This window comes from Entelurus aequoreus, linkage group LG09 (assembly GCF_033978785.1).
Source record: "Entelurus aequoreus isolate RoL-2023_Sb linkage group LG09, RoL_Eaeq_v1.1, whole genome shotgun sequence".
In the NCBI taxonomy this organism is placed as follows: domain Eukaryota; kingdom Metazoa; phylum Chordata; class Actinopteri; order Syngnathiformes; family Syngnathidae; genus Entelurus; species Entelurus aequoreus.
The window spans coordinates 32,794,430-32,816,268 of record NC_084739.1 but is presented as its reverse complement, the minus strand read 5'-3'; the positions used below and the strand labels follow the sequence as shown (position 1 = coordinate 32,816,268).

General features: G+C 38.0%; 1 protein-coding gene across 1 annotated transcript; it reads right to left on the bottom strand.

Moving 5' to 3' along the window:
• Window positions 1–655: 655 nt before the first annotated feature.
• habp2 (hyaluronan binding protein 2) lies at window positions 656–21,245 on the bottom strand. The gene is made up of 13 exons (XM_062058606.1): window positions 21,115–21,245; window positions 15,585–15,738; window positions 15,417–15,509; window positions 15,202–15,312; window positions 12,153–12,269; window positions 11,959–12,069; window positions 11,717–11,888; window positions 4,113–4,204; window positions 3,654–4,032; window positions 3,435–3,577; window positions 1,459–1,593; window positions 1,218–1,363; window positions 656–1,146 (listed from the first exon to the last, which is right to left on the bottom strand). Exons 1-13 carry the CDS (start codon window positions 21,172–21,174, stop codon window positions 982–984), a joined length of 1,878 nt encoding a protein of 625 aa, XP_061914590.1. The 5' UTR covers window positions 21,175–21,245; the 3' UTR covers window positions 656–981.
• Between the last annotated feature and the right edge of the window lie 594 nt (window positions 21,246–21,839).

Below are 21,839 nucleotides of genomic sequence, written 5' to 3'. Positions count from 1 at the left end.
GTTTTGGGAGGGCCAGCACCAATTGAAGATGTTGGTTTGAGATACGGATGTTTTTAATTACAGCTGGGATAGGCTCCAGCACCCCCGCAACCCGGGGAGGGACAAGCGGTAGAAAATGGATGGATGGATGGATGTTTTGAACTAGGAGCACCATCACTGAACCAATTTTTTCTCTCATACATGATAAAAAAGAACAGCAAGTTGTGTTATATTTATCTTGATTCATCATGACTGTTTTGATTTTGCATTATGTTTTGCTGTATTGATATCATGTGCTCTTTTTTGTTTCACTAACTTCGCCGCTGTTCCTCCAGACCTGTGCTGTATTTGTAATTAGGAGGGTTAATTTACCAGCACTAGGTGTCAGGCGATGCTGATTCATCGTGTTATTTTTTGCTATATCCTGTATGCTTCACCTTCTGCATGCCACAGTGTTTCGCTATCATTCCTAAATTCCTGCATTACCATTGTAGCTTTTGCCTGCTGTTCCCATCTCACCTGCATTCTCTGCATCCCGGGGTCAAGCTAACAATCAGAATGCGCCACTCTGATGTTATTGGATGTTCATTTCAGGTTTTATGTGCTAATGCATTCTAGATTCAATTCACACGTGTATGGGTGAACATGACAAACATGGATAATTTCTGGTCAAAACCAAGATTGTAGGATTTCTTTGTGTACAAGCCACTCCATAAGCAATTAAACACATTACATCAAAAGCAAATGTACAGACAATTTCAGTTGTTATCCTTTAAAAGGACCTATTGGATTGAAATAATTATACTTACAGGAAAAACAAAACACAAAATTCCAAATCAATAGTTGGGTCTAGTGCATCATTATTATTATTTGTATTATTTAAATAATAATAAAAATAATATTAATGATAATAATAATAATCATTATAATTAGTAGAAAATGGATGGATGGATTATTATTATTCACCCAGAGTGCTATGCTACTCTTGTAGGCGGCTGTTTATTAAGGTTTGGCTTGAGTCTTTGACTTGATCCAATCCAGGAAGTTAGTGACCCGAGCATACACCCCCGGTTTATTCTTCTTGCCACACTCATCTCCCCAGCTAACCAAGCCGTAAACAACGTGGACGTTGTTCTGCTCGCAAGTCAGCGGTCCTCCAGAGTCACCCTGCAACAAGATTAAAAAAGTCAAATCAGATCTTCACTGTATGAGTAATATGTAACTTGGTCCTCACTCACCTGGCATGAATCTACCTCTCCTTTTAGGTGGCCAGCGCAGAACATGCTGTTATCCAAAACATTGCCATAAATCTTGCTTTCAGAGCATTTATCCTGGTTGATCAGCAGAACGTTGGCTTGCAGCAAATGGTTGGAACCATAGTCGGCTGCACATAAGAATAGCGATGTGAATTAGTAAAGTAAGGTTCTTTCAATTGAAACAAATACATTATCCAGTGGAAACTCTATTTCAAGAACTTACATTCCTCAGTGGCACCCCAACCAGATATGGTACATTCCATCCCGTCATCTAGTGGGCCGTCAGGCAAGCAGGCAGCCTTCACAAACTGGGTCTCACTGGCACAAACACCATCAGTATCTTCCAGTCTTAGCAAAGCTATATGAGTGGGATAATGTAATGAATATTCTTAGATACACTCAATCATGTCTAATGATTTTTTATTATGCCGACAGTTTTAGCTTCTGTTTGGACTCATAGGAATATTACATATACCACAGTGGAATTCTAAGTTATAATGCCTTTTTAATTGTTGACTGGTTATCTAATGCAGCACTGTAGCGGGAAATGACACAAAGTAAAGTTTTAAAATCAAGAAAGACTACGGGTGATCTACTAAAGGTTTGCATGTAATAAAACATGTGCAAACTTGATTGTGCACGCAAATCTGATGTACTAATTTTGTGCTATTTTGCTCTGAAATGAGCAAAATAGAGAGCACAATCCATTTAGTGTGTCTGTTATGATGCATATGAAAAATATACAATATGCTGATTATCAGAATTCCCACAACTCTGGGGGGAAAAGATGCAAATAAAATCATTTAGTGCTTGCAATGTGATTCATCAAAACTAAAACTGTTCTGCGGCTATGGTCTCCCCCATAATACTTGGGAGAAAAGATGCATATATAGTCATTAAGCGCTTACAATGTGATTTATCAAGACTAAAACTGTTCTGCGGCCATTTTGCATTTACAGTATATTTAGCACGTTTGAAATGTTTGTGCAAACTGGCACAGTTACACACAAATGAGGAGATGATGCATTTTTTACATTTTGAAAGTTATTTATATCTTTTTTTTAAATTATTTAAACCATTCCAAAGAATAATAACTTCCAGCCTAATCTTGAACATTTCAAATACTTAGAAATTCTATATTTAAACTTTTAAATGAATAGAATATATATACACACAGTCAGTGTATAGTATGTTTTGGTCATTGCTTTATTTTTTTCGTGAGGGGGATTAATTTCATTTTGAAATACAAAAAAATACAATTGAACAACATTTTTATTTTATACTGTCGAAGAGCAATAACCACAGTACATCTAGAAAATTGGTTTGATTTTCATTATATCATTCTGTGTTTATGTATAAAAACATACTGATCTGTGATCACCTGGTCTTTCTGACACAAGATACAACCAAACAGGCTACAGGCTTTTTTTCTACAGGCAAAATTCAGTTCCGGTGTCTATTCATGAAAAAAACCCAACATGTTTTTAATAATTTATTGTCTGCTGACTGGTAATTTTAATTTTTGTCATAACATATCACATAGGAATCCAACTGTTTTTGATCTAGTATATAGTTGCTTTTCTACATGAAAAATATTAACGCTTTATGTCAACACTTTAACACTTTATTTTTCAATTAAAACTTCTGTATTTAGTTTTTTTTGCTTATCTATCTTAATTTTTGTATTTCAAAAGTAAATTTAAATAAACCAATCATATTTTGTTTTTCAATTCCCTTTCATAAAACAAAAATTATACATTGGCCACACACATATTTTGCTACGTTGCTGTGTCACTTGCAGCTAATTTTGAACTGGTCTGAATTAAATTTCCACTAAAACAAAAACACATCTAGAATTGTCCACCACTATCCATCCATCCATCCATTTTCTACCGCTTATTCCCTTCGGGGTCGCGGGGGGCGCTGGAGCCTATCTCAGCTACAATCGGGCAGAAGGCGGGGTACACCCTGGACAAGTCACCACCTCATCGCAGGGCCAACACAGATAGACAGACAACATTCACACACTAGGGCCAATTTAGTGTTGCCAATCAACCTATCCCCAGGTGCATGTCTTTGGAGGTGGGAGGAAGCCGGAGTACCCGGAGGGAACCCACGCAGTCACGGGGAGAACATGCAAACTCCACTATTTAGATTTAATTAAAATGTTTTGATGTTCAACTCTATAAAAGTTCTCACCTATGTCATTGTGAACTGATGCTGGAGTCTCCCTGTAGTTCTCATGCACAATAGCCTCTTCAACGTTAATGATCTGTTCAGTGGGCTCGTCAACATCCAGAGACAGCCCCCCCAGAACCACCTGCATGTCATTTCCTGGTTCGCTGTTCAAACACAAAAAGGTAACACCACAAGTTGAAGATATTTGCATGTTTTTGTATCTATTCAGATTGTTCTTACATGCAATGTCCAGCTGTGAGTACCCAGCAGCTTTCAATGAGAACGCCTCCACAGATGTGCCTGTGTGACTGGGCAGAGCCCTTTGTTCTGATTTGGAGGGACACCTGCCAAGGTGTGGCCCCCGGTGGCACCTTCAATCCTCCAAAGATCCGGGTCATGACTTTCTTTGGCTGAGGCTTCCCACAGGAGCTGAATTGTTGTGGTGAAAGTGTGGCAGTGGGTACAACTATACTAGGTTGGGGAGCCTGGGTGGGCTTTTGGGTTGGGGCAGGTGGTGGCGGCTGGAGATTTTGAGTAGGCTGAGAGGGAGCTGAAGGCGCAGGGGTCGCAGGGGGGGCTGAAGGCGCAGAGGTAGCAGGGGGGGCTGAAGGGGAAATTTCTAAGTGCCACCACAAAAACATACTTATATGAGACATTACTTTTGTTTATGTGCGCTTGAAAGAGAAAGAGTTGACGTACCATCGGAACACTCATTGACATCACAGTAGTTCCACAGCAGCTTTTTGCCTCTTCTGAAGAAACACCACGGCATCAAGTCTCCATCTGGATTTCTAAAGGCAACAAAAATATCTCACATTATGGGCATAATTAGGGCCTCAGCAAAATCTTATTTTCAGCTCCAGCCCATGCAAAAATGTTCACATTTCTTTAGGGATGATGTTTGATAAGAAATTATCGAGTTCGAGCCTATTATCGAATCCTATTATCGAACCGATTCCTTATCGATTCTCTTATCGAGTCCAGATAGGTTGTTGTATATGGAAAAAAACACAATATTTGGTTGAACAAATCACTTCACATTCTCTACTGCTCGCCACTATAGTATTACCATATCTGAGTTATTGTGCAGAAATGTGGGGAAATAACTACAAATGTGCGCTACATTCGTTAACCGTGTTACAAAAAAGATCAATTAGACTGATACATAATGTTGGATATAGAGCACATACAAACACTTTATTTATTGAGTCAAAAATATTAAAGTTTGATGATTTGGTAAAATTGCAAACAGAAAAAACGATGTGGAATTAAATGATGGAATGGATTAAGTAAAGAAGTTAAACATTGTACTGATATGATCCAGTTCAAGAGGTTGTTCAAATGAATAGTGCTTACAAAGTACAAAGAAGAAGAATTATGAGAATTACTTTCAACCAAAGCGCTTTGAGTACCTTGAAGGTAGAAAAGCGCTATACAAGTATAACCCATTTATCATTTATCATTTAACCTTATTGAAAATAAGATATTCTTCATCTCAGTATATTAATAATGACTGAATTAATTAATTACATATTACAAAACTGTTGTTTATACTAATTCACAGATATTTTATTATAAAAAGGTCAGTAAATGATGTATATATTTGTAAACGCTATGAAGTGGGAAAGGGGTACGATTAAATAAGCTTTTCTTCTTCCTACTCCTGTAAAGTGAAATGATATGAAACTGTGATGTATTACGATGTGGTCGGATCATATTTTGTTTACTTATGTTCTGTTAGTTTTGGACTTCCTTAGTTGTTTTGTGCACTTCGGGGGTTTGTTTTAGTCACCATGGTTACTTATGATTTTCACCTGCCTTGTACGCGCACCTGTTGCTCCTCTGAGACTCTATTCAAGCCTGCCCTTTCCGGTCACTCGTCGTGGCTTCATTGTTTGCATTTGCAACAGTTACGTTGGCATTCTGGTTTTCGAGCTCATGATTCCTGTGCTAAAGTTACCTTAGCTTCTAGTATTCCTGTGCTAAGTAAGTTTTTACTCAGTTCTTTTCTTATCGAACAACCGGGAAAACCGTGTTCGAGCATCATACCTGAGCTATGTGAAACATTTTCTCTACTTTTAGAATAAAACTTGAATTTAATTTGAGGCACGTTTTGAACTAAAACAAATTCACGGCAAATAAATACCATATTTTCCAGACTAAAATAAGCAGCTCCTTTTTTCCTACGCTTTGAATCCTGCGGCTTGGAAAACGGTGCGACTAAAATATGGATTTTTCTTCACTAACGGCCATAACATTTTGTGTTTAACAAATAGTTTTCATAAAGATCCAACAGAGACACTGAAAAGGTGTGATATTGTTTGTACTACGGCGCCATCTTTTGGACGAGTTGGATCACTGCACTTGCTGCAGGTTGAACGTCTACAGCAGGCCTATTCAACTGGCGGCCTGCGGGCCACAATTGGCCCGCCAAAGCTTTTTTCATTTGGCCCGCCAAACATCATACCACCCCACAGGGGACAACAGCAAGGCATATGTGTCACGACGAAGCAGTAGTGGAGTGAGTACAAGAAGACTACACATTCAACCCTAAAAATAAATCAAAATAAGTTGCAAAAATGTACTTTTAATAATGACTAAATAACAAAGTATGAATTGATTGAGTCATTGTTATCTGTCGGACCTTGTCAGCAACGTACACGGTGTTCTAGACAAGCAGCAACAACGGTAGACATCCACACATCATGAAACTTGGTCAAAAGATATTTATTTTCTTTTTGTTTTAAAATTGCTGAAATTGTGATGTATTTTGTATTTGTGGTCGTGTTGCTTTTTGTTTAAGAGTAACTCTGGGTGATCAGAGCTCGCTTAATACATGTAGTGCTAAATATGACCAGTAGAGGGCAACGCTACACCTTAGGTTTAATTGTGATGAGTCACATACCGTTACATTATGTGCTATGTTTGATGTACTGTAGATGTTGTTTAAATTCTATAAGCGTAAACATATGTAGTTGTGTGAATGTATTCAGACTATACCTATTTTATTCATGTAAAATACACAATGGACATTATTTAGGTAAAATACACAATGGACGTTATACTTTTGTAATGTTTATTTTAGGTTTATATTTTCAGTCTTACAAATGAAGAAATAAGTTTAAAGGAATCAAATTCAGGAAGGAAAATAATTCAGAAGAAGGAACATCAATCCACAATAAAACTTCTGGAGTTTCTGTTTCTTCATACTGGTAACTAGCTGCACACGCTGGATTTGAGTAGCGAGAGTAGAATAATACATTTTTTGATAGTGCAGTAGGAAAGCCCATGTGTTTACTTTGTAATTAAGAAAACTAAATCTCAAAAGAATATAACCTGCAGAGGCACTTCCTGACGAAACATCCACATTTTGATGTCCGGCCCCCGAGCCCTTGGACTCTTGAAACTGCGGCCTTCTTCATTATGTAGTTGAATAGCCCTGGTCTACAGCAGTGGTCCCCAACCTTTTATTAGCTGCGGACCGGTCAACGCTTGAAAACACGGACCGGGGGGGGGGTTGATTTATTTTATTTTTTTTATTTTTTTTCATAAAGAAATACAATCATGTGTGCTTACGGACTGTATCCCTGCAGACTGTATTGATCTATATTGATATATAATGTATATATTGTGTTTTTTATGTTGATTTAATAAAAATAAAAACATAATAATAATTGTATTTATTTATTTATTTATTCTTTAAATTTCTTGTGCAGCCCGGAACCAATCCGTCCGCGGCCCGGTGGTTGGGGACCACTGGTCTACAGTGTTTCCTACTGTTTAGTGCCTTGAATCGGAAGTACAACTGCTGTTTCATCTGCTAGTCATCTATAGCGTTCTACTTGTATGGTTTCTTCATTCATCACCCCTAGCAAGTATTGTAAGTTTTACAATACAACTAAAACAATTCGTATTTACTAAACGGTCACGTTTAATACCAGTGTTTTCATGCATATTTGTACGTGCTATCATAATGTAAGCTAGCTTCAATAGCATTAGCTAATTTGCTAACACGTTTACAAGGGTCTGTGTTAGTAGTATTAACTTACACTAGCATTCTTTTTGTATTGTTTCAGTCTCACAAATTCCTCAGTAAATACATTAAAACGTCACCGTGGAGTTATTGAGTCTGTGATTAAAAAGCTAGCTTCCGCAGCCAGTGGGTCCATGACGGTGACTTCTGTTTTGTTTGATTAGCTGTTTTACTGCCATGTGTCTGGCATCATTTGGAAACAATTAAGGTATGTAAATAAACATTTACAAAAAAATTGTGTAAGTAACTCATTTCACAAGGTAAATATCTGTTGCTTATAGTCCGATGCGGCTAATATATGTAAAAAAAAAATGTTTTTCTTCTATGAAACTTATATGCCTATGTGCTCTATAGTCCAGTAAATATGGTAATTACTTTTTTTTTTGTCCAAAATAACAAATTTAACATAATTGAAACATGAAGTTGCATTGAGTCCTGGTGTATCTTTGGCCAGGAATTGATCCCAGTATATATTTTCACTCACCCAGCACTAACACTGTGCAGGGCGCAATAGTAAAAGTATCTTGGGAAATTTGTCATATTCTCATCAATGGCGTAGCTGGAAGGGGCTAGGAATACATATGCGTTAAAACTGACATTTCACATTCACGCAAAACGGAGCCCCCCATGGCAGTGGCGGCTGCTGGTCTTTCAAGTAGGGGAAGCTCATTTTTAGCTACTCTCTAAAATACGAATACAGTAAGAGAAAATATATAAAGATAATAGATTTTACAAAGAAAATGTCACCTAAACGATTGTAAAATTCTCCAAATCAACTCGGAACAACAAAATGATAATTAAAAAATGCTCGTGCAGTGGTTTGTATTTCAAGATCGCCTCAGACACATCATCCAATCCTCATGCCGAAGCCCAGCGTCCAGGTCAGCCGAGGACAAGCCCACTTTTTATTTACTTCCAGGGATGCTGAGCGTCCGATGGGCGGTACAAAGCCGAGCACTTATCCAGTGAAACAACCCACTCCATGCTCCCCTATTAAAGCCAATGGACAATCAGCTTGAACACTGTGATGCGATCACAATGAATGAGACGAAAGTCGCGTCAGCGGTGGCAAAAGTAGCTCCTTCTGAACAAAAGTTGAATGCGTTGTAGCGCATATTTAGTCAATGAAATTAAAACACAAAAGTGCACATTTGACCATTTTAGGGAAAGTTTCCCTTGCAGTTTTAGAGCAATCTGTTGCGTTTGGGTCGCATGGTAGCGGTCGTCGCGTCCCCAAGATGCAAAAAGGGCGGCAGGAAGCAGTGTGCAGGTAAGATGATGATTTAATCTCAAAATGAGCCAACATATATAGTCACGTACAGTGAGAAAAGCAAAAGTCTCAGCATGAAACAAAAACGTGGTGAAAACAAGAAAACACGACTTGTCGTCAGAAGCGAACAAGACTGCCAGGCTGAGTGAGGTGTGAGGCTTGTATAAAAAGCTCTCCGATTAGTGATCAGGAGCAGGTGAGCATCCTGACCACTAACCAAAGGCAGGTGCAAGAAATTGGTGTCCATGACAACGAGCAAAAGAACAGAAATAAACTCTAAACTAAACATAACATGACCCGGGCAACGGATCATGACAGTACTAAATACACTAAATACAGTTTTTGTCGGTCATCAGGCACATGAACAATAACAAGATCTGATAGCTCCGTTACAGCTCATTTTATTACCTATTCTGTGGTATATGTGTTTTTATGTTGCATGATTGCACCAAGAAAAATTCCTAGTTTGTGAACCCGTTCTCAAACAATGGCAATAAAAACTATTCTGATTCTGATTCTGATTCTGACTAATTAGACAACTGAAAACACCTGGACTAGACACAAGAGGGAGGAGAGAGCGGATTGGAGGAAACCGGGGCCAGGGCAAGACGCAGGTGCAACCAATAACACTAGCAAGCACATGGGGAACAAAAGTAGATTTAAACATTGGAGGAATGACACTTGACATAAACCAAGCCATGACCCGGACAACAGGTCATGACACAATCTCCACTGCCCCACCAACCGTGTGGCCCTACTCCCTGTGTATAAGGAGGGGCGGCTCTGCACACAAGAGGCTTGAAATGAGTCAACATTTCTTTTCAAAATGTATAAGATAACAGTAGTTTGCAGTTATGGAGGTTGAATCATTTCAAGTTCAGCTGTATGTGGATTTTTTTGTTTGTAGGTTGGTTGTTATCACTCTCACACTCTGTAAGTACAACAAACATTGAGGTTCACAACAAATGTTCTTTTGTTTTGCTCTTTTGAAGAGATATTAATGTCCCAACAAGCTCCTGCATACCTTGACAATTAAAAATCGAACCTCATGTCGCAGAGATGGCTGTGACAAACTTACAACATTTGCATTAAACAATTATGCCAATTTCTTGGGGAAATAAGGGAAAATTAAGGATTTGCATCCTCCAAGTCTCTTTTCCTCTGTGTAACGACTCGTTCGGAGTCTTGGCGAAGATTATATCGCATCTAGAGATGTGATGTTTGCGAACGAATCGAGTCTTTTGAACAACTCTTTGAAGTCAACGATGAGAACCGATTCTCAGTTTTGAGGCGTTCATTTGGGAGTTGTTTTTTTTATGCACATGCAGGTAGTGTCAACTGGAAGCTGACACTCTAAATCAGTGTTTCCATATACATTTCAAGTGTTTGTTTTTTCCCACTACCCTGAATAAACACATGCACCAAAGCACTTTATTTATCATAATGGTATGTGCAATGAGAATAATTATATGCGCTATAGCAAACTCCTATTTGTATGCCATGTCATGTGCTTTTTAATGTATTTGCTATACAAATACCTTGCCAGATGCCTCACTATTTATATTTCTTATTGTGTTTGTTTGTTTGTTTTTTCACTTGTATCTGTATTCATATTAGACATTCACATTGACAGCACTTTTGCAACACAATAAAAAAAATTGAGCAATGACAATAAAAGCTTTCTTTTCTTTTCTATTATATTCTATTCTAGATGTACTCTCTATTTTATGCTGCTTTTTTTTTTTTTTGCTGCAGCTGTTACATATACTGTAATATTGTACATGGTAATTGGGATTTGTTATATATTGTAAATATTATATACAAATATAATATAATATATCAGTATATATTATATACTGTATATATAATATGGAAATATTACATATATGGTATATTTTGTATTGCTACTATGGTAAATTTTTTGTCTACTTAATACCTGCATTATCCTTTCCATCCTTTCCCTTTCCATCCTTTGAAACTGAGCTACTGTGTGGAACAAGTTCCCTTGTGGATCAATAAAGTTTGCCGAAGTCTAAGTCTAAGTCTATAGGTTCACCCTCGCTCATGAACCCATTACAATGGGACTCTCTGTGAATGTAGATTGTGACTACAACTTCATACAGTAGGTGGCAGCATGCATCATAACTCCGCTTTTAAACACACCTCATATGCAGCTGCTCTGCCAGAGAATAAGAAGACGTTTGCAGGAGGGATTAATGCTGCAAACTGAGCGAATTAGTCATTATATTTGGCAAGTATTCGGACCCCTCGAGATACTAATTTTTTTAAGCAATTGCAGTAGTACCTCAACTAATGAGTTTAATTGGGTCTGAGACAGAGCGCTTAACTCAAACTCAAATCAACATCTCCCATTGACATTAATTGAAAGCAATTTAATAAAATATAATAAATATTGTATAAAAAAAAATACAATAGAATATACTACTAACAACTACACTAGTTTTATGAATTTATCTACAGTATTTATCTTGGAGAGTGAACTTTTACGGTATTCCCTTCTCGCTGCTTCACCGTCAAACACACCATCAGCAGCCTCACCATATTTTCATGGATAAATGTATGCTGTTTATATATTATTTCATCATCCTGGCGCGTAACTCATTCCACTTCAATATGGTGCAGACTACCAGCTCAAATTTCTTTGCCAAGTTTGCGACACACCCTGTCTTTTAATTATCTATATACTCAATTCAATTAATTGCATCCACTTATTCTTCTCAGCACTTTCTTCCTTTCCATGGTCTCTGCCTAAACGCTATTCCTCTCTCCTACAGCGTCCATTATAATTACATGCACATGCGTTATGGCCGTCTATGCAAATTAGACTATGCTCCTTGGATAAAGTTCCCTTGTAACTGTTTGTCATTGTCATTTACAATAGCTCTTCATGGCCATTCTTAACACAGAGATGTCATATCAAGGGGCACGGCGGGACAAATTGCCAAGACACACTGTTACTGTTCTGGCGAAATAGCCCACCTGCAGAAGTTATGAGGACCAAGGCCGTCACTGTCCTCAAAGTTGTTGAAAGGATCCGTCCCCTTCTCCAGGATGAAATGGGAGTTCCAGTAGAGGCATTCAGCACCACCAACTGTCTCGCTCACATTGCCACGATATGACTCCCCGTCATCCGTATAACAATCATTTGGGCCTTGGAATGATAGCGCTCTTAAATTAAGTTCAAATAATGAGTCAAGGATCAGATGTAGTACAGTATTTACCAACATGGCAGAACTGTCCTGTGAATCCCGGCGGACACTCGCAGTCAAAGTCGTTTCCATTCTTGATGCACTCTCCACCATTCTTACAAGGATTAGGTTCACACAGATTATCTGAGGAAGAAGCAAAACAACTTTTTTTCTGACCTCAGGGACGATCAAAAGCAGACATTTATTAGTTTTGATCAATTCCTCACATGTTCTGCAATTTGGAGGCTGGAAGGGCTGCTTGCATTTGCACTCATAGAACGGAGGAGTGGAAGTCAGCACACAATCGCCACGACCACATCTACCTCTCTTGCAAACTTTTCGACCTGAAATGTTAATACATTTTTATTTTTGCAATGGTTATATGCTGTTTGGAACCAATGCCTACACCCTAATACAGGGCTGTCAAACTCATTTGCATTGAGGGCCACATTGCAATTATGGCTGCTCTTGGAGGGCCACATGTTACATTAAATACATATATACAGTATGAATATAAGCATTGTTTGTTACAAAATATGCAAAAGCAACTGTTATTGATTATTATATTTTTTACAGATTGATGGATAATTTGCTTTGAAATCTTAGGTCGGGGGTCAGCAACCCGCGACTCTAGACCCACATGTGGCTCTTAAGTGGCGCCCTGGTGGCTCCATGGAGCTTTTTCAAAAATGTATGGAAATGGAAAAAAAATGGGGTGATATGTTTTTTGTTGTAATATGGTTTCTGTAGGAGGACAAACACAACACAAACCTTCCTAATTGTTGGAAAGCCCACTGTTTAATATGTGTGTGTTTATGCTTCACTGATGAGATTATTTGGTGAGCGCCATTTTGTCCTACTAATTTCAGCGGCCCTTGAACTCACCGTTGTGTAGACTGTGACTCAACAGTTTGTTTACATGTATAACTTTCTCCGACGCTGCCACAGAAAAACATGTTTTATGCCACTCCTTCTTTGTCGTATTTTGTCCACCAAACGTTTTATACTGTGTGTGAATGCACACACAAAGGTGAGCTTGTTGATGTTATTGACTTGTTATGGAGTGCTAATCAGGCATATTTGTTCACTGCATGACTCCAAGCTAATCCATGATAACATGCTATTTAGGCTAGCTGCATGTACATATTGCATCATTATGCCTTGTTTGTAGGTATATTTGAGCTAATTTAATTTCCTTTACTTATGTCCTTTGTGTATTTAGTTTATTGTTCCATGTCTCATGACACATTATCTGTATGTAATATTGGATACATTTCTGATAGTTGTTTGTGTGCCATGTTGTTCCAGACCACAGCAAACATTACCCAGCTTGCAAAGATTGTACTAAATCCATTAGAGGAAGACAGCCTGCCGTTGCCTTTAAGTTGGACACGCACATCTATACCTTTGGCCATTCTAAGACAATCATTTCCAGGAGTTATTTCACTCTCTGAGAAGTTTTACTAATGTTTTCCAACGTTGTAAAAATGTGTAGAATATATATTACATTTCAACATTTCTGTCAACGAAGATTTGCGTCAGCCTGCGAAATATATTAATTTTGACAGTAGGCTAGTATAGCTAATTAGCAACTTACATCATGTGTTGCCATCATTATAACACTTAAATAAGTCTTTACATTTTTTGCCGCTGCAGACCGATTACTTTTTTGTATTTGTGGTCCAATATGGCTCTTTCAACATTTTGGGTTGCCTACCCATGTCTTAGGTCATGATGACAGACAGATGTAGTGTTTATTTTTGGTAACCCCCCCACCACCCCCCCAAAAAATGCTTGGAACATCAGATAATATTCAAGTGTAGCACATATGCAATTGCATAGGCAACATTTTTCTTTCAACATTGAAAGAAAAAGTATATTTAGCCAGAATGGCCCCGTGTACACTGCACACCAAATGACTTTTTTTTTCCCTTAAGTGACACAGATCTTATTTTGTTTGCCAGACTAAACGCTCCAAAGTGCTTGAAATCTCATCTTTTGGCATCAGATTCAGGCCACATCAGGTGGTAGTCCTAAACAGATTGGAATCTGTGATTTCAGTCTAAACAGCAATGCGAACTAAATGCGACTTTTTCGTCAGCATCGGGCAAGCTATGTCATTTTTGTGCACGGGGGAAAGACGCAGCCTGCCAGCGGAAGTGAATCCTTTATCTCAATATCCGGTTTCGGTGAGCAAAGTCTTGTTTCGGCGGCCGAATTACCGGTGAATCAATTGTCAAAAGTGCACAACTAATAGGATATACGTGATATTTTGATTCCAAAAAAATTCTGTAATTGACGCTTTGCCTTATTTGCTTGCAATGTTACGTACAATGTATGAAGCTAAGGTAGATCCACGCTGATGTCCTTGTTGCCTCTACTTAACAGCCGTAAAAATATTAGAACCCTCCCAAATATAGTACACTTTGTGTATATATTATACATCATCCCTACAAGCCTTTATTGAATAAAATCCCCAGAGCACTGTATAACGGATAAACCACAGAAACCTCGACTATATATGTATATATATATATATATATATATATATATATATATATATATATATATATATATATATATATATATATATATATATATATATATATATACGTTAGGTCAGGAAAATACACAGAGGCTATTTCATCCCTACAAGCTTGTTTCGCAGGTTTCCCTGACCTAACGTATATTCCTCTCTACCCCGGTATTGGGCATTGTATAACGGATAGACCACAGAAACCTCGACTATATATAAATATAGATATATCCAGTCATATATCACATTACTTACATTCATTTCCACGTAAAATAACACTCGTTTTTAAGGTGTGGCGATTTTTTATTTTATTTTGTAGTGGTAGCGAGTAGCGAGTAGCGACTTCCTTGTTCATTTACGAAATTCAGTTAACTTCCTTTGTTTTCACTTTATCGAACTGCGCACGCAAGTGACGTCGAGGCATTGCAGTCTGATCAAGATCACATTTGACCATTTTGGCCTGCAGTGCAAACGTAGTCAAAGGGTTTTTTTTCCCAGTCTTCGCAGGTCACATAAATGACGTGGTGGGCCACATAAAATGATTTGGCCTGCCACATAAATTACATTATTATCCACGTTAAAAATGACAAGGCGGGCCGTATTATGGCGTGCCATATTAAAATGATGGGATGGGCCACGCAAAATGATGTGGCGGGCCACACAAAATAATGTAGCCGGCCAGATTTAGCCCCCAGGCCTTGAGTTTGACACCTGTGCCCTAATAAGACGTGTTCTCAAACCTTTCTCGCATCTCTTTCCCCTGTAATGTCTTGGACAGTCACATTTGAAACGTTTCTTTCCTTTCTCCTCACAGACTCCGTTATTTTGACACGGGTTGGGGTTGCATTGACCTGAGAAAAAGTTGGGGAAAAGAAAACAAAGTAACGTCAAGAGTTTTAAAGGGCAATGTTGCATAGCATAGGATGACAGAAAGTGTGTGTGTCATATTTCTTACCCGCTGGCTCTTGGAGATCAAAAAGCCATTCACTGACTTCATCATCCTCATCGTCGTCATCACCAACCTCCTCCAAAATCCCAAAGAAAAGGTCTAAAAACACAAATGGGGTGATTCAAATATACGGACATTATCTGTCATGTGTAAAAAAAAAAAGAGATCACTTACCCGCTACTATGTCCTTAAATCGTTCTTTCCTTTTCTCGTGTTTCCCATGTTTAATAGCCCCCATTTCAGGGTGCTCATGGTCATGCCCATGATGATGATGAGGATGATGATGATGATGATGATGATGATGTTTTTTGTGCTTTTTAGGTTTTGTCTGAATCATTGGAAAGACATTGTTTTGTTTCTAGAATGGTTGAACAAAATTTGGTTGCAGTCACTTTTTTCTTGTAATCGGTTATTTAAATGACTTATTAAAATCCATTTAAATTCAATTTCAACACCAATAATCTGTATACTGAATAGAGTAAACAACCAACCTTATGACAGTTATTCCCAACCACTGTGCCGCAGTGCATTAGTTTGCCGCGATAGATTGATCGATGTGTGGCAGAAAATTATATAATTTCACTTAATTAGTAGGATAATTATTATTTATTCACTGGATAGGATATGTGACGATCTGTCACATTCACGTCTTGTTGTGTTTACTTAGTTGGTGTTTATTTCCTGTCAGTGCCCTTATTTTGGTTCCATTTCCTGCTTGTTTCCCTGAGCGCTGTTTCTCCTCACCTGCTGCTGATTGGCAGCCTGGCCACACCTGTTGTCAATCATCTGGCTGCTATTTATGCCTGCCTCGCCCTCCAGTCAGGGCTCGATGATTGGTTTCCTGTGATCCAGTCTCCTGTTATCCTATTAAAGTCATGTTTTCCTGCGCTACGCCTGCCATCTCTGCATCTTGGGGTTCACCACCAACAGATTATGACAGGATAGACTCTATTTATCCCACAGTGGGGAAATTCTGTGGTTGCGTTACGGATTTTACAGAGTGACAAAAGTAAAACTTCATAAAAAACATTGAAAAACTATAAAGACTGTCAGACATAAAATTATTGTCCACCCAGCAATTAAATTTTTGAGCTGCTGGATGACTTAAAGGCCTACTGAAATTTTTTTTTTAAATTTAACCGGGGATAGCAGATCCATTCTATGTGTCATACTTGATAATTTCGCGATATTGCCATATTTTTGCTGAAATGATTTAGTAGAGAACATCAACAATAAAGTTTGCAACTTTTGGTCGCTGATAAAAAAGCCTTGCCTGTACCGGAAGTAGCGTGACGTCACAGGTTGAAGGGCTCCTCACATTTCCCCATTGTTTACACCAGCAGCGAGAGCGATTCGGACCGAGAAAGCGACGATTACCCCATTAATTTGAGCCAGGATGAAATATTTGTGGATGAGGAAAGTGAGAGTGAAGGATTAGAGTGCAGTGCAGGACGCATATTTTTTCGCTCTGACCGTAACTTAGGTACAAGGGTTCATTGGATTCCACACTTTCTCCTTTTTCTATTGTGGATCACGGATTTGTATTTTAAACCACCTCGGATACTATATCCTCTTGAAGATGAGAGTTGAGAACGCGAAATGGACATTCACAGTGACTTTTATCTCCACGACAATACATCGGTGAAGCACTTTAGCTACGGAGCTAACGTGATAGCAGATAGAAACAAAATAAATAAACCCCTGACTGGAAGGATATACAGAAAATCAACAATACTATTAAACCATGGACCTGTAAATACACGGTTAATGCTTTCCAGCTTGGCGAAGCTTAACAATGCTGTTGCTAACGACGCCATTGAAGCTAACTTAGCAACGGGACCTCACAGATCTATGATAAAAACATTAGCGCTCCACCTACGCCAGCCAGCCCTCATCTGCTCATCAACACCCGTGCTCACCTGCGTTCCAGCGATCGACGGAAGGACGAAGGACTTCACCCGATCATCCGTGCGGTCGGCGGCTAGCGTCGGCTAGCGCATCTGCTATCCAAGTCAAAGTCTTCCTGGTTGTGTTGCTACAGCCAGCCGCTAATACACCGATCCCACCTACAGCTTTCTTCTTTGCAGTCTTCATTGTACATTAAACAAATTGCAAAAATTCACCAACACAGATGTCCAGAATACTGTGGAATTTTGAGATGAAAACAGAGCTTTTTTGTATTGGTTTCAATGGTGTCCGAATACTTCCGTTTAACTATTGACGTCACGCGCATACGTCATCATACATAGACGTTTTCAACCGGAAGTTTAGCGGGAAATTTAAAATTGCACTTTATAAGTTAACCCGGCCGTATTAGCATGTGTTGCAATGTTAAGATTTCATCATTGATGTATAAACTATCAGACTGTGTGGTCGGTAGTAGTGGGTTTCAGTAGGCCTTTAAGACTGATTTGGATCCAGCAGACATAATATATCTCATATATAAAAAAAATATTTTTTTTAAAGTCTTGCATTACTGCATTTTCTTGCGCTTCGTCACAGTAAGGGAAGACATCTCCCAGGGTGCACTTTTGGCGCGCTAAAACGTTGGTTACCCTATAGATCCCACTGAAGGAGCTCTTCTAATAGCCAAAACAAGGAGGTGCAGCTTATAGTTGTGTGTTGCATGTTCCAGAACACGGCAAAGCACCACAGGTCGGAGCATGATGCCATAAATTTGTATGGAAATGTCTCTTTTTACACTTCTGCACACGCAACACGCCCAGTAATAATACACACAATCTTTTGTGAATTTTGTTTAAATTGTATTTATATTATTTAAATATAGTTAAATTATACTATTCTGTTCAGCTGCATGTGCTGCATTTTAAAAAAAAAAAAGTAAATTGTATTTTCTAAGTAACATTTCAAACACTGGCACCATTTCAAAAGTACTGTTTTATTCAGTACCGATTTTGGCTGTCAAAGTTTATTTTTTAAATTAATTTATTGCAATGGCATACTCATTATTTCAAAGTTTAAAGAGAGATGGCGTGCTTGCCTATGCTGTCAAAGTTAACATTTTCATGCTTATGATTAATCACAAAAAATATCTTATGGAATATGTATAAACACAGATTAATCACACAAACTATTTTCCAGGTCTCCTTGTACAAAACATGATCAGCACTGTCATCTGAATATGTCAATAATCTTTTTTGCCCAAGCGATGGGTTAAAGGAAAATGAAATGTAGACATAAGTGCACTCAGTTATAGATGTGTTTAGTTCAATATGTATTGGTGTACATACGCACCTTGTTAATTGCAGAATTACTGCATAGTATAGTATAGTATATTTATTATTTTTGGCCACACAGTTTGAACTAGGGTTGTACGGTATACCGGTACTAACAAAGTACCGCGGTACTAATTAATTAAAAACGATACTATACTTTTTTTTTTTAAATACCTGTACTGTTTTTCATCTTCATGCTGCAGCAGAGCGCACAAGGGGAAACCGCAAGGAGAGGACAAAGTGCAAATAAAGGAAATTCTACTGGTTAATAAAGAGGGTGCGTGAAGCGCAATATGAAGGTATTTGGGCTTCAAAACTATCGATAAAGATGTCGCTTTAAACACGGATGTGCAACCCTGCAAGCGCTGCTTTAAAACATGCCTCGCCACAGGTGGCATGATTAAAGTATTACCAACTTTGCTTCAAACTTAGCTAAACAATTAGATAACAAGCAGTCAGATAATAAAGTTAATAAAGTTAACTAGCTCCTCTTTTATGCACATACAGATACGTAGAAGCACACACATCTTCTTGGCTTGATGCCAAATATTAGTGGAGTCCAAACCGCCCACGTAACGTAAACTAATGCAAGCAAAATGACTAAATTGTGTTAAAAATTTCTACTATTTGTGTTTTATTTTTAACAATTTGTGTTTTACCTGACACATGTCTTATATGTGTACTTTTAGCCATAGTATTGTTTTTAGTATTTACGTATGATTGTATTTTTCTTAAAGCACAGACCAAGAGTGGCAATCATAAAACATAATGCCAATAAAGCTTTCTATTCTATTCTAACCTAATCCTAGATTATGGCAGGCTATATGTAATAAATACAATTGTAAATTGTTCTTTGAGTGCAACAAGAATAGCCTAGTGTATTTAATGCCTTTTAATTTGTATTTTAATCTTCTAAAATTAAGAACCATATGTTAAACGTATCGTGGGATTTTTTGTTGAAATGAAGCCAAAAACATTTTTTTTTTCTGGTACCCTTCATTTTGAAAAGTATCAAAAAGTATTGAAATACATTTTGGTACTAATACCGGTACCAAAATATTGGTAACGGCACAACCCTAGTTTGAACACTGTGTTTGAATATCAGAAAATAAAACACTGTACTTTAATCAGGTGATTCTTTGGCTTACCACTAGATCAGTGGTTCTTAACCTGGGTTCGATCGAACCCTAGGGGTTCGGTGAGTCGGGCTCAGGGGTTCGGCGGAGGTCAAGACACACCCGACTCATCGTGTAAATAAAAACTTCTCCCTATCGGCGTATTACGGATTTGGCAACAGCAGAAGTCAGACTGATTTGCAGGTGTGTAATTTGTTGTGAGTTTATGCACTGTGTTGGTTTTGTTGTTTGAACAAGGTGATATTCAAGCACGTTTCATTTTGTGCACTAGTAAAAAAAAAACATGGTAACACTTTAGTATGGGGAACACATATTCACCATTAATTAGTTGCTTGTTAACATGCAAATTAGTAACATATTGGCTCTTAACTAGTCATTATTAAGTACTTATTAATGCCTTATTCGGCATGGCCTTATTATAACCCTAACCCTCTAACCCTGGCCCTGACCCTAACCAAACAACTCTAAATTAAGTCTTTATTACTTAGAATATGTTCCCCTAGTGTCCAAATAACTCTAAATTAAGTCTTTGTTACTTAGAATATGTTCCCCATACTAAAGTGTTACCAAAAACATATAACTTTGTCTTGAATTTGAAAATGTTTTATTTTTTATTTTTCACTAAAGAAGGGTTCGGTGAATGCGCATATGAAACTGGTGGGGTTCGGTACCTCCAACAAGGTTAAGAACCACTGCACTAGATGAACCCACATACCACTAGTGAATCACTGCATTAAAGGAATGTTCCTGTATGAAATTCTGACAATAAAATGGCATATGTGTGAAAATTTTGGAGTGATTTTTAAAGTGAATAAAATGTATGCAAGCAAATATTTAACTACAATTGTCGTGATTAATCAAAGTTCAAAGATTATACAACTAATCTGATTTAAAATATTAATCAGTTGACAGCCCTACATAATATGGAAATGATACCCAGAGGCAGGAGTGACATAATTAACTTGTGTCATGCCATCCATGTAATATTTTTCTTTGGTGCAGTGCTTTGAGATTTTCTCATTTAAAATATGTGCCTTGGGTGAATAAAGGTTGGGAAACACTGTTTTATGATGATTGCTGCACAAAAAAGTTTCTAGAATAAACTACAATTTGGCAAATTGCTCTCCAATCCCACGCACTAATTCTAATAGAAATGTTCCGACTTTGAAAAGTCTGTTAATGTTGCATTTCCAATTGGGATAAGTTAATTTACAGTGTTTAAAAAACAAAAAAAAGCTTTGGTTAACAACTGGATGACCAGGAATAGCAACAGTTAATATTGCAGCGTCGTATACACTAAGCATCTGGCTGTAGGGATGAGTGAATACATACTGCAGCAGGGATGAGGATCGCAACAAGGAAAAGGCAAAAGAAGATGAGCTTCAGGTTCATGATGGCAGCAGATCAGACCAAAGGCGAGTGTGCAGCAGCAGACTGCTGCCACGCTTCAAAAAGTGTTGCATAAGCATACTAACCTTTGATTCGCCAACTCTGTCATGCAGGTCAAAACATGCTATTGATTTTGACTAACCTTGCAAAAATTACAGGTCAAATGCCACCCACCTGAAAAAAACAACGGGTCTTGTTTATTGTGCGATTTCCCTGAGGGGACTAAGCAAAGGTGCTGAAACAGACTCTGGCCTCAAGAAATCACATAATAATGTGCTAATGTGCTTTTGAGGGCCTTATTAAAAGGACATGTCCACCCTTGAGGGAAAAGTTCATAGAGCATATTTGCAAAGAACAAATTGTTTGTTTGAATGTAGACTTTGGATCTACAGAACAAACACGGGGTGGTCTCAAATAAACTTCACCTGCTATTCAAAGTGCCTTTACCCCATGTGCAGTGGGATGTAAATGACAAAGTGGAGGATATTTCAGTGGGGAAGGAACTTGCCCTAAGAATCAGAGGCTACATGTAGAGACAGACAATATTCACACTGTCACTGAGCAGGAACTGAACCCACATTTCAGCCAACATATTGTGTCATTTATCATTCTATTATTTTGTCAAAATTATTAAGGACAAGTGGTAGAAAATGAATTATGAATCTACT